Raw genomic sequence first — 15533 nt, 5'->3', positions numbered from 1 at the left:
TAAAAATGGTAACCTGACATCTCCTACTTAAAAACAATGTCAGAAGTCACTGAAACACTTCATAAATAAGAGCAGGTCAGACATTTTAACATCCTCCTGCAACCCTGTGTGCAAGCCATAATTATCCCAGAACATGTCAGTGAAAAATACATTCATTTTCATAACATCAACACCCTGGCATGAAATGGTTTGTGTCCTCTTAATGCTTTTTTTTATTAGTGGGATCCCACCGGTGCCACAGACTAAAAATACTCTGAGGTAAAAGAAGTCCTGAAGTAAACCTGGACATCGCATTACAAAGGAAATTCTTTTTAGGAAATAATTAAGAAAAATACTCTAAGTGAAAAGAAACATTAGATAGTTGCCAAATTCCCAGGCCAGAGATGGAAATTCCTTGCCAGAGCATTCTAGGACATAAAATGAGTATTTTAGTGTTTCCACTGAGACATTTGTTGCTCAAGGATTTCTGGGTGACAGTATTGTCTTCTGTCTCAGGCCTGGAAGCCCAGGCAGCACCAGTTTCAGTAGTGAGGAGATACAAATGAGAGCAGAATCCTCTGGAGAATTCCTTGGAGGATTATTCCCTGACACACTTAAAAAACGTAGTTTGGAAGTTTGTAGCAAGTTTGAACAAAGGAAAAAAAATAAATAAATCAGCAAATACTGGTAAGATCATTGTGTGCTCATGTCCAAGAGGAGCAAATAGCAAATATGACTGTCAGAGATGAGCAAGGGCCCAAGATCTCTGGCCCAGCAGAGGCACAGCTCACAACAAAGGGCTCAACAGCCAGTCCCTTGATTATGGCTTGCTTATACAATTTTAATGTTGCCTACTGATTGTAGACTCAAGTTCTAAGTCATCAAGATCAGTTTTATTTAAATGGCCACTGAACCTGCTTCTCCTCCTCAGCCTGTGTCAGGGCCATGCGCCGGAGCCGCTCCCAAGCACCAGATCTCTGCTGAGCACCAACATCTTTACACTGCTCCTCCCCACCTTTAAACCCCACAAACAAAACAAAAAACTCCCTTGTCTGTAACGTATTTTCCCACTAGCTCAGATTTCCTGAAGATTCACTGACTCAGTTGTCTGTCCAGCCCTGAGAGAGTTTTATCTGCAGGGTATGAACTCCTCTGCCTACTGGTAAAGCAAACTGGAACTTCCAGGAATTCAGTAACATGAGACTCTTCCAAAGAGAATTTTCACTGATGGGTGCTAAAGGGTAACTGGGAAAGGAGTTAAAAGGAAATTCAGATGAACAAAGGCCCATTAAGAAAATCCACATAAATGAGCACTAAATCCCCATAGCAACAGGCCGATATGAATGGATTCTTTTCTTATGAAACTTTACTGGAGTTCTGCATTACTCAGGAGGACTGAGTGAAGGGCTGCTGGTGTTCCTAACACTGCTGAACAGGACTTTGAAGATAAGCCTACTTCTGTATTCTGTCAGCAGCAGTCAGCACAAATTTTAAGGGATGTGTCACAAACAAAACATCTCCTTGTGGACTTGCTAAGTTAGTTTGAGTTGAGAACTGCTTTACTGCTTTCTCAAAGTGACATAACTAAGAAAAAAAATTAAATTAAACGTCTTTCACCCTCCTTATCTACATAACAAACCTAGCTGTCTATTTGCTCAACCTGCTGGCCACACTCCTCTCAGAATGCCCAGTATGCCATTTGCCATGGTGCCAGTGCGGTGCTGGCCTGGACTCAGTTCTCTGGTGACTCTCATCATCACTTGTGAGAGGATATTTAACATCAGTTCTTCTGTTTGTCACCCTAAGTCAAATCCAGCCTTGTTCCTGGAAAGCCTCTCTACCATATCCATTAGGAAATCTTCCCAATCCCTCAAGTTCTCCAAGTGCTTTCCCCAGGCTACACAGGGAAGAAACAAGACCTGGAAATTCCCACTCTGTGCATTTGTGTGCAGCCCCTGGAGGACAGCCTCAGCCTTCCTTCCTGAGCAGAAACGTCAAAGACCTCCTTATAACCTTCTTGTGTTTCTCCTCAGAGCAAGAGGCCTACAGCACCTGAATTTTAAGCATCAAAGACTATAGAGTAAACAGGCTGCAACTGTCAAGTGTGCACATAAATGCTGCCTTGTTCCTCACCCCCATTCTCCAGTTCTAATCCACATCTACCTCTACTACCTCCACCTGTACCATGCTAAACACACTGAGCAGCATGACCTGTAAAACACACCCCAGTGTGATCTTCATGACTCACTTGAAAGACAATGTATACAGCAACTCAGACACAGCTGAATTAAAAACAAGAACAAAAAACACCAAGCAATCCAAAAAAAAAAACAAACTAACAAAACCAAAACATCCCATTTATAATTTTTTTTTTAAATGAAAACTGGTTTTATGTCTTTACTACTACTGGACAATGATGGCCCACTGTCACCAGCCATCAAACAGCTACAGGATTTCACTATCTCACTTTTGTAGGTATGGAATGTCTCAGTATTCACACAGTCCATGGAACTGCAGCCTAACAAGATGGGCATCCCAGATTTTAAATCCCTGCCTTGACATGCAGCTTCCCTCCTCCTGTAACTTTGACCTGCAGGAAGAGGTCCAGCCCCTCCAGCCCAGAGGCTGCAAAGTCTGCTCCCTCACCAGTGCAGAGACTGGAGGCCCACTGAGCTGGAGCTGCCCCGGGAAGGCAGTGCCCGTTTTCCCAGCCTACCTTCACAGTGGGAAAGCCCTGCTGCGTCCGGTCCTTGACGGAGCCCCGGCTGCCCTCGGTCAGGTACCGAGCCCTGTGCTGGGTCTCGGGCTGCACCATGATCTTCAGCTCCTTCCCCTCACTCTTAGTCGGGTACTGACCACACAACATTGGGGTCTTCTTCCCTCCAGCTCCCTTCTGGTTCTCTGATGCTCTGAGAAGTCAAAACACACCATCAAGAAGATGTGAGAAGCGGCTCCCCAGTAAAAACACTCCAAATCACAGAAAAGCTAGAAAGGCAAAGAGTGCGTATTAACTGATGGAAGATTTGTAGTTGAGAGCAAACTTTGGAATTCTCTTTCTGCCAGAGGAGACCTGCAGGATGAAGAGGAATGGTGCTTCCCTGCCTCCTCCATCCAGAGTACATGGGAACTGCTTTTCAGGGAGCAAACATAAAGGAAGGGAAAAGCAATTAGCATTAAACGATGTTAACGAACAGAAGGCGGCTCATAACCTGCTTTTTCAGAGTCTATGACACAGCCTGAACAAGCTGTTTTGCTGCTGTGACAAACACACACGTACACACACACTGGATGGATTTAAGGTTAAATGACACTTCTTTAAACAGGAAAATAGCCTCATGCCTGTCTCCACCTCAACTTGTATATCCATGCAAACTCCAGATCCGATTTCTGTCTAAACAGATTGCCCAATTAATGCTAAAACCCAATTAGTTATTGCAAAAGCTCTGGCATAATTGCACCAATGTTAAATCAGTGTATGCACAAGGCCTTTCTTTCCAGGTGCGTTCCATAAGATGTAGTGGCTTGTTCTCAGTTCCATAATTAAAACCAGGATGAAGGAGCCCTCCCAAGTCTAGCAGCACATGAGCCATTTTGTGTTCCCTTTAGAGCACAATGGGAAATAACCCTTGATCCTACTCACACCAGGATTTGGTAATGAACCTGAAGCCCAAGAAACTCCTTTCCCTCTAGGAAATGTGAATGTGCCACAGTACATGATGCAGGCAGGAAAAGGGCTCCATGATTCATGCAAATGTCATATTCTCTCTTCCTAGCAAATCATGGTTTCTAACAGCTAATGCCTGGGAAGAAAGTAGTTTTATGTAACAAGTGTGGATTGCTTAAAAAACAAATCCCGTTTCAACGTGCAAGTTATTGAAGTGATTTATCCAGGATTTTTTCCTTCTCAAAAAGGGTGAAAACTGCTTTTTTTTTTTTCTTTTCAAAATTGTTCCATGGGAGCTTTGCCACTGCGTGAGGCTCTCATTGACCTGCAGCTGGGGTGACCCAGCTCTTCTCAACTACCAGATGACAAACACAATGCAGCCCTTTCCTAGAGCTCCTGCTGTGCACAGAGCAGCCCCTGGACACAGCACGAGCCCCTGATTGCAGCCCTGTGCTGCTCCTTTTCCTGCCCAGGAAAGGTTGGGGGGCACTTTGCCTCCCAGCCCACCACATCTCACAGCCCTAAAGCCGTGGAATCAGCACAGTGTGCGTTGGGAGAGACCTTTAGAGATCATCCAGTGCCACCCCTGCCATGGCAGGGACACCTTCCACTGTCCCAGGCTGCTCCAAGCCCTGTCCATCCTGGCCTTGGGCACTGCCAGGGATCTGCCCTGTGCCAGGGCCTGCCCACCCTCCTTGTAAAAAACTTCCTCCTTTGATCTACACTAAACCAACCCTCTTTTAGTTTAAAACCATCACTCTTTGCCTAATGCAACAGATGCTATTTGTCACACTCTTATTTTCGTTAAGCCTTCCAAAACCTTTCACTACACATAAAAAAAGGGTTAAAACAGACAGAGTTGGTGCTTTGGATGACTTCCATTCCCATTTTCTGTCCATGAAGGTCAAGCACTTCACTGTGGACAGCCCAGCCACTGCCCCGGGTGCCTTCAATATTCATCCTCAACCAGTACCCAGCAGAGGCAGAAACTAGGTAAAAACTAGCATAAAACCCTGCAAAATAATATTAATACCATCTTACAACAAAACTATCTTCCTGCCAAGCAGTCCTGATGACCCTGCTCAGTGTAGTCACTGGGGAGACTGGGATATAACTGAATTTTGAAGGGAAATGTTGGAGAGCTGGCCATCAAAATGAAATTCACTTTTACCACTCCCAGTGCCATGTTTCAGCAGTGATATTAACACTGACCTCTCCAGGAAAATTATACCCTTAAATCCCAACTACTTTAACTGTCACCATATTAATATTTTATCATTATCATATTTATGCAGAGAGATGCTCCTCACAATTATTTTGTCTTTTCTCTAGAAACTTAATCATTATTTTCTATCAACTAGCCAAAGCTGGAGGCTTAAACCCTTCACCAGAACTTCTCAGTGGTCTTTCTCCTCAAAACACAGGATGAATCACTTAATACATCCTTTCAATTAATGAATTCGTTTTATTTCAGTTTATTCATACTGCAAGTATTCACACCTGTACATTTCATATGCACACATTTATTAATCTGATTGTTACCAGACAAAACATCCTCTAATCTAGCACTTCTGGTTTTTTAAAGGAATAAATGTAAGTGGCAAATCCTATGAATCTACTCAAACAGATCTCCTGAGGAGTTTGGCCTGGTCCTGTTCTCACAGGGCAGACTTTGAAAGCGAAAGTGAGACCACAGAAGCCTGAGTCTCTGCCCTGAATCACCACCAATTCATCCACCTCTAAAAAGGCTTTCACAAATTCCAAGTTTCCACAGGAATATATTCTTTCTCTTCCTGGCTTTTAACAACAACTGTCTCTTTAGGGGCAAATGCCATTTCCATTCACCACGGAGCACGGCAGTTTTTCTTGCTCTTTTCTTTAAGCCAAAAGTAAATGAACTCCCTTGGCTGAGCTCCACCAGGCTGGGAAGTTTAAAAAACTCCAGTCACTACGGTGACCCAGATTTGTAAGGCCAAGTCTCCATATTCCAATGGCAAAATTAAGTTTTCTAAGATCTTGGCCACTTCTTATCGCAGAGCGTTTATTTCCAAGGACGGTTCTGTTACCTGGGAGTTTTCCTGCAGTTCAGTCTGGCCTGAGACACATAAGGAAAAATATTCCAACTTCTTCCCCTCTGCACTCACAGAACCCACGGATTTCCCTGGTCAGCCTAGTGTTTTTGGGGAAATCTTATTCTGTTTTTAGACCAAGATCTCCCATATCCTTTCAGAGTTTACAAAACCTCCCTGAGATCACACAGTGGCACAGTTCTTGTCTTTCCATCAAGCTTTTCCTTCTGTAAGGGCAAGCCTGGTCCCTCGGAGCTGGGGGAGGCACCTTCCTCATTCCAAGCTGCCCAGGGTCTACCAGGGACTAATATTTTACTTTATTACCATTGATTTTGGCTGGTGAAAACCCCAAGGCCAGAGGGCACCATGCCCAGGAAGCAGCAGCACACTCAGGACATGTTCTCAGAACTGCTTTTCACAGTGAAATTTTAAGTATGGAACTGCACTGACCCTGGGAATACAGACTCCAGGCTCTTTCCCTTTGGGATATGAGAAGTTCATCATCTTTGCCATCAGTCAAATTTTAATATTCACCGTTGCTGTGATGAACGTCAGAACGTACTGCAAGCACAGACATAAAAGTGAAACCAAAATGCACTCCTGCCCCCAAAAAAGCCCAAAATAAAAGAGCCAAATCTATCCATTTGACCACTTTAAAATTACTAAAGAAGCAACAAGTTAAAAAATAAAATGAAAAAAAGAAATGTATCAACACACTCTTGCAAACTGATGGAATTGTCCTCTTTAAGCAGCTACTGGAATGCATTTAGTGAACAGTGTGAAGTGGGAGATGAGGGGCCACCACCCAGGCGTGCCCACGCAGACACACGCACACGACCCAGAAGCACAGAGAGAAACAGCATTAGAGATTTATTTCTGAAAAAATCAAATACAGAGGTGAATTCACAAGGAAAAACCAAAAACTGGTTCACCATATTGTCTTAACATTTCATTAAAAAGTAAAGCAAGTGATAATTTAAATTATGAGAAATCCTAGTGAGACATTAGGATCTACTTCTGTTAGCTTCTACTCCCATCCCTATCTCTATTTGACAAATAGAGCAGCAGGTGAAGTGTACAGACTGAAATCCTCACATAAAATCCTGCAAAAAAACATTCAGGGTGCACCAACTCCACTCTGCCTTTCTTTTTAAATACATTTTCATTGCCATTTTATAAATGGAATTGTGTGGCCTTTAGGGAATTTCACTTAAAGAACAGATGAGCTCATCAGCGCTGCATTTAATTGCTGCAGGAAAGTTTAGCTTTATCTTCTATATAAAGATTAACAAGTCTAATGAGAACTTATCACAGAATCATGGAGTGGTTTGTGTTGAAAGGGACCTTCAAGAGATCCAGCTCCACCTTCTGCCACGGGCAGGGACACCTTCCACTAGCCCAGGTTGCCCCAAGCCCTCATGTCCAACCTGGTCTTGGACACTTCCAGGGATCATGGGGCAGCCACAATTTCTGGGGGCAGGAAGAACTTATCCTGGGCTAGGACATGATAGGGACAGCAGAGAACGGAGGGGTTTATGTGAGAACCTAAGCAGGACATTTGCCAGGGCACGGGGGCACTTTTATTAGTTTGGGTTTACATATGGAGATAGAATGTTTTTTCTTAAAAAAAAAAAAAAAACAAAAAACAAAAAAAAAAAAAAACAAAAACAGATACCAACCCATTTCCTGCTTTTGAGTTGCTTTTGCTGTCCGTGCTGAGCTGAGAAAGGACATAGTGAGGCGCTTTGGCACTGTCGGCATCAAAGATATCCATGTTGGACTCTTCGCAATCCCGGCGTTTGATCCCTGGCCTCTGCTTTGGGTTGCGCTTGCGCGATTTACGTGGCACCTCAGTGTTATCATTGTAGGAACTGGTACTCATGTTACTGAAGTTGGAGGGTGAATCCTCCATCCACATACTGCAGCTCTGTTCTGACTCCAATCCACAGCCCTCATCCTGGCAGGACATCCGGCTGTTGTCCAGCAAGTCCTCGGGTGGTGGCGAGATGTACAGGACTGTGTGGCGCTTCGGCGTGGCCGGGTGCTGCTGGGCTGTGTTACTGGTTATCTGCTGCTCACTTACCCCTCGGGTACTTACCCCCACGGCCGCGGAGCAGCTCTCCACTTGCATAGCCTTGCTGTCGGTGACTGAGGTAGAGTAAATGGTAGGGCTGGAAGAGGTGGTAAAGGAGCTGCAAGCACCGCCCATGGAGGAAGAGGAGGGAGCTGAAGAAGCATCTGCGGTGTACAATTCACAAGTAAATACAGGACCCGTGGCGGGGCGTGCGCTGGCTATAGCAGTCCCAGTGAGATCAAGGTGATTTAGGAACCGATTGCTTTCCCCCAAGAAATGTTTGGAATTTGGTTCGGTTTTGGAATGGAAGTGCTTAAAGCAATACAGCCTAGCCAATGCTTTGGAAATGTCCAAACAAGTCTTAGCACGATCCACTGCAATCGAATTTTTTTTACGACTTAACGTTAATTCATACAAATGGCTGCGAGTAAACAGAGCTTTCATTGCCTCAGCTGGACTAATTATTGGTGTAGAAGCCATTTCGTCTAAAATAGCCCCAAAGCAAAGTGCTTATAATCCACATTCAGTGCCAATTAAACAATTTATTGTTGGAAATTTTTAATTTTTTTTTTTTTTTGAAAAATATGGGACTGTGCTTAGCCACAAAATATTAAAATAAGTTTCTAACCTATGAAGCAGAGAACTACAGGTCATTTTTAATGCAGACACTCCCTGCTTCAGAGGCAAATCCTGGAATAAAAATATGAGAAAATAAATGAGAAAAAGAGCTGCTGATTATTCCATCATAAATGAGAAATAAAATATAAAATCAACCGAGTTGGTAGGCAAAATGGAACTGGTATCAGTCACTATGAGCGAGCTGTTGATTTTGAAGGTTCAAAACAGGGATGAAATATCTGTGTTGGAGACACGCTGATCCAAGGACTGTGAATTTCTGTAATTTGACTTCTTCAGTCACTGGGACCAATTTCTCTCAGACTCTATTGGTGCCTTCCACAGAGATGGCTTTGGGACAGACCTCTGAAAATTCACATTAAACAGGAGATTTCCAACACTGTGACTGCAACTTCTGCAGGGGTCCCAGAGTTCAATTTGGTTTAGAAACATGAAAATTATTACACCAAACCCCTGAAGATTTCTGGAGAACGCTATAATTGTTGCCACTGAAGAATTTTAATGGACAAATCAATGGAATATGTCAATTAAATATCCCAGGGGAAGCAGGCCATGCAAACGTATGTCGTTATTTCAATCAGCTGTAGCTCACTGAGGAATAACTGAATTTTATAGTCAGATTTTAGCTTTCTGTGGGGAAACCCTGTTTTCTGTATTTCTACACTGCCACCCACACTGATAAACCAGAAGCACTGAAAGAACCTAATTTTGGAAACAAATTGTACATTAAATATATACATAATAATACAATATGTTTGTTCAGCCACTTACTGCTGTCATACAGGTAATCTCTATTACTAAGAGGAACATGATGTTTTCCTTTTTGCTGCTTGGGATTTTTTTAAAATCCAAAATATCACAATAGTCTCTCAAGTCTAATTAAAAGATCTAGAGACTGCTGGACTATTCTATACAGTTTTAGTTATTTAAAAGTAACAGAATGAAGTATGTTCAGTCATGATACATTTAATTAACAGTAAAACTCAGCCAACTTGCCTATACTGGGAATTACTGGGAGTATCAATGACTGATAATAAAGAATTTTTAAACCATTGCTGTTTCCTACAGCTTTCCTGTGCTAAATGAATGTAAAAGCAAACTTACACCACTTCAAATTTAGAGGTCATTAGTTTATCAATAAACTACTCTGCCTTCCCTGAGCCTCCCAGTGAACCAGGAGCAGCTGAATGATACCAGTTCCATTTTCCAGCTTGTTCTTTGGCAAATACAGTGGCTGAAATTGGAGAATTCAGTCACTTTGCATTCCAATTTAAAGGCAAATTTCTCCTTTCTATATCATGCATTAATTCAATGCTTCCTTCAAAAACATTTATAGGATTGGCAAGAACTATCAAATCTAGATATTCATTTCAGTGACAATATTTTAGGAGCTGATTTGCAGCCACTTTGAGTTGAGAGAGCCCGTTGCTATTTGGGATGTTTGTTTTGGTAGTGAGGATTCGTTCCCGTCCATCATCTATACCTGCAGAGAGAAGCAGAAGTGTGCCCAGGGTCCCCTGGAGCTGCAGGGCTGGGGCTGAGTGCCAGGATTTGCCCCAGCAAAGGAACTGAGGGCAGAGCCCGGGGCAGGGCACGCCGGGGTCTGTGGGACAGGGACTCATGGAATCATTACACACACGGAACAGGCAGCAGGGCTTCGACTGCAGGGCTCCTCCTCCAACAGATTAATATCACATTTATCTTTTCACATCAATCCTGGGAGTGTAAGGAAACCTTGGACACTCCAGGCTCAGCTCTGCGTGGGCCACGTACACCAAGCACTGGGCTCAGCTGGTGCTTCAGTGCGTGTCCTGGCCAGGAATGCAAAACCTGCACCTTTCCCTCACTTTCCTAGGGGAAAAAAAATAAATATATCACTGAACCAAATGCTTTTCAGCACAAAAGAGCTGGTGATGGCAGTGTTGTTTTAGGGTGCAGCATTGCGAAATATTATCATTACTGCAATGTCATCATTATTGCTCTCCAAAACAATTTCTGCCCCTGTTTTCTAGAAGTTATATGTACGAATACGTGCATGTGAGCTTTTATAGTTTTAAAATGTAAATAAACATTGTCCATTACAAATTGGTTACTCTCTCCTCCATTTACCAGAGATGCCCCTGTGTAATGGTAAGATTAGATTTTGGAAATAAACCCAAATTGAACAGTAATAGCAAGAAAACATCTCATTAGCCTTATATAATAAATTAATGCCATTACTATCCTTAAATAAAGTATGATAAATATTACAGCAAATTGAATAAACTGGCTCTATTGGAACAGCCAAATACACAGATTTAAAAACTTTTGGGGGCATAAATTAGAAAAATTACTAATTGCTTCAGTAACATTTTAAGTTATGAAGATACTAAGAAGCAGTGAAATCTGTGTTTTCACAGAGTATGCAGGCCTTGAGCCAACTCATCTTCCTTTGAACTAATAAATAAACTGGGTCAATCAAATAAGAATTCACCACATTACTGCAATGAAGAAACAGTGCTTTACATGGCTCCCATTTGGGTCCATCATTTTATTCCAAAGCCAGTGACATTTGTATCTGGCATCCAAATGAGATTTCTTGGATGAACAGGCTGCATTTTGGAAAATAAGTAATTCAGTAATTTTAACTTAACTTGTGCTGCTTCACAAGGTGAGAGCATACACACACCTTCCCCAGCTTTGAGCATTCCTTTTATTTTACTTTCTTTAGGCACATATTAATGGGCACGGGCACAGGTGGCTCAGGATTTGCAATTAACAGTGCGTGCAATGACAAATACATGTATGTATTTTTAAGTGAGTAGGTACATTTTGAAATAGAAGACTGAGTGCATTTCATTTAACACAGTCTCAAAATCAAACTTGCTTTCAGAGCAATGACACTGAACAGAAGCCAAAAGCTTATCATGGCAAGTGTGCAGCTTCAGGAATAGAAATGAAATGTGCATCAGCATCACAAGGTGGGGTTTTTTTCTCCTTTTTTAAATAAAAAATAAGAGAAAAGAATATTCCACATCAGAGCAACTGTGATGTTGAAAATAAACCTCCTGAATCTCTTCACTGCCATCACTGTTGCATCAAAGGGAGCTGGAAGAATTCCGATTTTGTTGCCTGTGCTACAAGTTTTTCTCCCCTAAGAGAAGCAGAATTGTGTCAGTCAATCCAGCACAAGGACTAAAAGTAAGGGAGCACATAGCAGAGAGCGTCCCTGTGAGCAAACCAGGGCAGGCTTTTTCTTCTCAGTACCAAAAAACAAAGAAAATTTATTACCTCCCTGCAACCAAGGCAATGACATATTTTTTATATCCTAGTCTCCTCTGAAGTCAAGGCATTCAGCCTCTAAAAAAAATATTTGGAAAGGCAGGAGAGAGAAAAAAAATCACTACTTGGCATTAAAGGAGTCTTTTTAGGTAATACCTCTGTTTCAGCCTATCTTGAAATCCTTGTTCACTCTTTTTAAATACCCTTAAATACAACAAGGATCACCAAGTCCTCTAACAGAAACAGTCTCCTGATGACTTTGCTTTTTTAATTGCAAAAGTAAGACATTTCCCAGACTGGAAATCCTAAGATTATAAAGACAAATACACTGAAGATATTTTTGGTTTCACAAGTTTTCCAGCCACCTGTGCCTGGACACCCAGGACAAGCAAAAAGCCATCAAAGAACTAATTTTTTTCTCAGAACCTCCCCTGCATCCCAGGGTATCCTCTATGTTCTGTGCAGAAAACAAGTGTCAAAAATGAAAACTCACCCACAGGGTGAGGGTTAAGTGGTGCATAAGCTTAATATGTGAAGTATAAGTTTTATTAAATGTGTTGATTTATCTAATATGTCATGTCCTTGGTAAGATTTTTTCATGCTAATTGGTTTATTTGAACCCCTGGACACAGAAGAAAAGTTTCAGGACAGACCCAGAAGGAAACTGCAACATTTCCACCATCAACCTTTGTGTTGTCAAAGGTTTCCAAGGTAAAACCCAGAACTTACAAAGTGGCTGCAAACCTGCTTTCAACACCTCACATGCCAAACTTGGGGTTCTACTTTTCTTCTTCTTGTATTACTGATGTCATGTCAAAAACTTTTCCAAAAAGTTTAGTTTCAAATCAGTATCAATCCACTATTCAGAAATAAACAAAAAAAAAAAATTTTAAAAAAATTTAAAAAAGAAAGAAAGAAAAGAGACTTATGAAGAAGTCTGAAAACAAGACCGACCTATACCCTGGGTGAGATTGGATGGGTTAAGTGTCTCTGGCACTATTTGTCTTCACTATTGACAGACACTGTCACACAACCCACCACTCGATGCCTGTCTCTGAATGGCGAAGCTAGAATGCAAGTTAAGTGTATTAATAGAGAAAAAAACTAGCATCCCAGCAAATATCATAAAGCAATCCAATTCACCAGTTATTAAACACACTCAGATTCAAGATAGGTAGGTTAATTTAATTTACATTAAGCCCAACAGTGTAAATTCCCCTTTACATTCCCATGCTGACCCAAGCAGTGTATTATTATACTTTGGGTAAATACATCAATCAATGGTTTTGTTATGACTCCCATTATTCAATTAACACTCAAGTTTAGGTTTCTAAGGAGGACTTTTGTTAGTGGCTCACACACACCAATTCCATGGATCTCAGATCCTTCCCACTCAGTGTAAAAGGCTGATTCCAAGCAAGCAGAACTCTGGGATCCACAGCTGCTCTCTCCAAGCCCTGCCTGCCACCCCTCAGCACCTCCCCAGCTCCCTGCAGGAGAGCTTAGGATCAGTGGATTTGGCAAAGAACATCTCAATTCAAGAAACAGACTCTTTTAGTTTTTAGATATAGGGGTGGGTTTTTCCTAAGAAGTCAAGAACTGCTCTTGGCCTTCACGATGCTGCTACAGAAGGAGGTGCCCAAGCAGAGGCACAACAGGATTGTTCCTGCCCCTCACGGCCTTGGTTGTCCATAATTCCTTATGGAACAGGGAATTCTCCTGCCACAAAGTAGTTCTCAAGTCTTTCTGACCTAATAACAGCAGCCACCTAACACAAGAAATTGTTGTAAGAAAAAAATTTCACGGAATGATGGAACGGTTTCTGTTTGATTGAGCAGTTCTAGAAAATTGAGTGTACTGACCATATGAAATTCATGAAGACTGAAAATAAATTAAATTTAGAAAAAAAGATGTGAACTAGATGCGAAATTCATGAAGACTGAAAGCATACAATTTAGGAAAAATATATGAACTAGACATGAATACCAATATAAATATGGAATTCTAAGGAAGCTCATGGAGCAGGAAGGCCCTCAACACACACATGACTCCATACAATTGGAATATTCCAACTCAATTTAGAGAGAACACACCTAAAATGTTTCCATAAAATGGCAACAGTAAGAAAAATCTTTATCTCTGGCATTTCCCAGCAATGTTGTCTCACCAGAAGATCCTCTGCAACGATGAAGGAACCTCTCCAGGCTAAGCTGACCCTCATCACGACCTGGCCTCTCCAGACTGGGCTCCACCACGGCTCTTTTGGGACATGAACTTCCAGGAGAAACACTTAAACCCGTGTACAGGAGCAGGAGGGTGAGTTTTGAACGAGCCTTAGGGTCAGCTTGAAGTTCATTGTGTAAGAAACAAGTATTTGACTCGTGACTGCAGCGAGCAGGCTGCAGACAGAAATCCCTGGAAGACATCCTCCTGGAAATGACAGGAAGGCATTTCCAACTGGGAGGGCAGTGGGAAGAGGAAGGGAAAAGCCTACAAAGAAATGGAAGTTTTTACAGGCATTGGAGACCAACTACAAAGAAGAATCTTTTTTTCTGCTCATTTGTTTACAACGTGCAATCGTAAGCCCAGGATAAGAAAACTGGGGACAGCACTGAGATCCCCTTTGAAATGTCTGGTAATTATTTCTGTATCAACAGGAAAAACTGACTAATGACACCAGGAAGGATGATAACTGAACAAAATATTTTCAGTAAAAATAAAAACTAAGAAGTCCAAGAAGCCACTCAGGGAAAACTAAACCAAAACAAACCCATCTCCATTCTGAGGCCTCATCAGAATCTTCCGTTAGAGAAGGATGAAAAAGCCTTATTTTGGCAGCAGAAAACATGACTCCTTAGCAGCCAGTTTCTACCCTACAGGCAATGCAGGTATCTTTACCCATGCCTCTAAAGCAGCAATTCCAAATCAAAGCCTTATTTTCATAATTAAAATGACCAAAGATGCTTATGGCAACATTTCAGTTACAATTCCAATCAAAAAAGCCAATTACATCTCTTTGGGCAAGTAGATTGTCCCTTTAATTAAAAATAAGTATAAAAAGAAGCATAAAATTGATCACAAAAAGATAAAGTATCATCATTGACCTACTATTTTCCTAGGATGTAATCACAGGTGCTTGGAAGCCAGAAGACTTCACTACATCACAGATTTACTGTAACCCAGTATGGAGAATGCAAAAGAAGAGATCAGTAAATACACTTCAGTAGTACAAAACCTGTTCCCCTTCTGCTGCAGCAAGAACACCACTCTGGAGAATTCCATTGGAGACTAAGAACTGGAAACTGGACAGCAATATAAAAAATATGGAAATATATATATATATATATGCCTCTGTGGGAAATGGAAAGCAGCTTGAGAGATCATCAGGATGAAGCATCTCATTCCAAGTTTTGCTGCAGGAAGAACAAGGGATGGTGAGAAGGGAAGTGAGTTTCTGTAAGAGTTCACTGGGGTTCAGAAGGGTCAAGCATTCCTGGCACTGGAGATAGAAGATGAAAAAGCAACACTCATTTAAAGAATATGGTTGAAAATACTCCTGATCATCCCCCAAAGAAAAGAACCATGTGCTACCTACAAGCTGGAAAGACATCTTTGAAAAAGGACTTAAATTGGCAGAGTGAATTTTAAGCATTTTAAGGTACCAAGTGTCTTGATCAACACAAAAAAAGTTGTTCAGGCTTTTAGAACTGACTGAGGAGAGACTCGAGCATTGCTCCTCACAACTGGAGCTCACAAACACCGTGCAGGAGCACTGGGAAAGCTTCAGGAACATTTATTTCATGTAAAATCTCCAGGCAGAGCACACAATGACATTTCTCAGCATGACTCC

General features: G+C 41.8%; 1 protein-coding gene across 5 annotated transcripts in view; it reads right to left on the bottom strand.

Moving 5' to 3' along the window:
- NFAT5 (nuclear factor of activated T cells 5) overlaps positions 1-15533 on the bottom strand; it is a 55457-nt gene that overhangs the window by 18656 nt on the left and 21268 nt on the right. For 3 of the 5 annotated variants that reach the window (XM_053953007.1, XM_053953008.1, XM_053953009.1), the window contains exons 3-4: positions 7392-7950; positions 2696-2888 (exon numbers count right to left, since the gene is read on the bottom strand). In XM_053953007.1, coding sequence (XP_053808982.1) covers positions 2696-2888; positions 7392-7950 — 752 coding nt within the window. Of the gene's footprint in view, positions 1-2695; positions 2889-7391; positions 7951-8414; positions 8477-12637; positions 12751-15533 lie in introns of all 5 variants that reach the window. The other 2 variants (XM_053953010.1, XM_053953011.1) reach the window with 2 other exon arrangements.

This window comes from Vidua chalybeata, chromosome 11 (genome assembly GCF_026979565.1).
Source record: "Vidua chalybeata isolate OUT-0048 chromosome 11, bVidCha1 merged haplotype, whole genome shotgun sequence".
Classification (NCBI taxonomy): Eukaryota; Metazoa; Chordata; class Aves; order Passeriformes; family Viduidae; genus Vidua; species Vidua chalybeata.
This window is presented reverse-complemented; position numbering and strand designations above follow the sequence as displayed.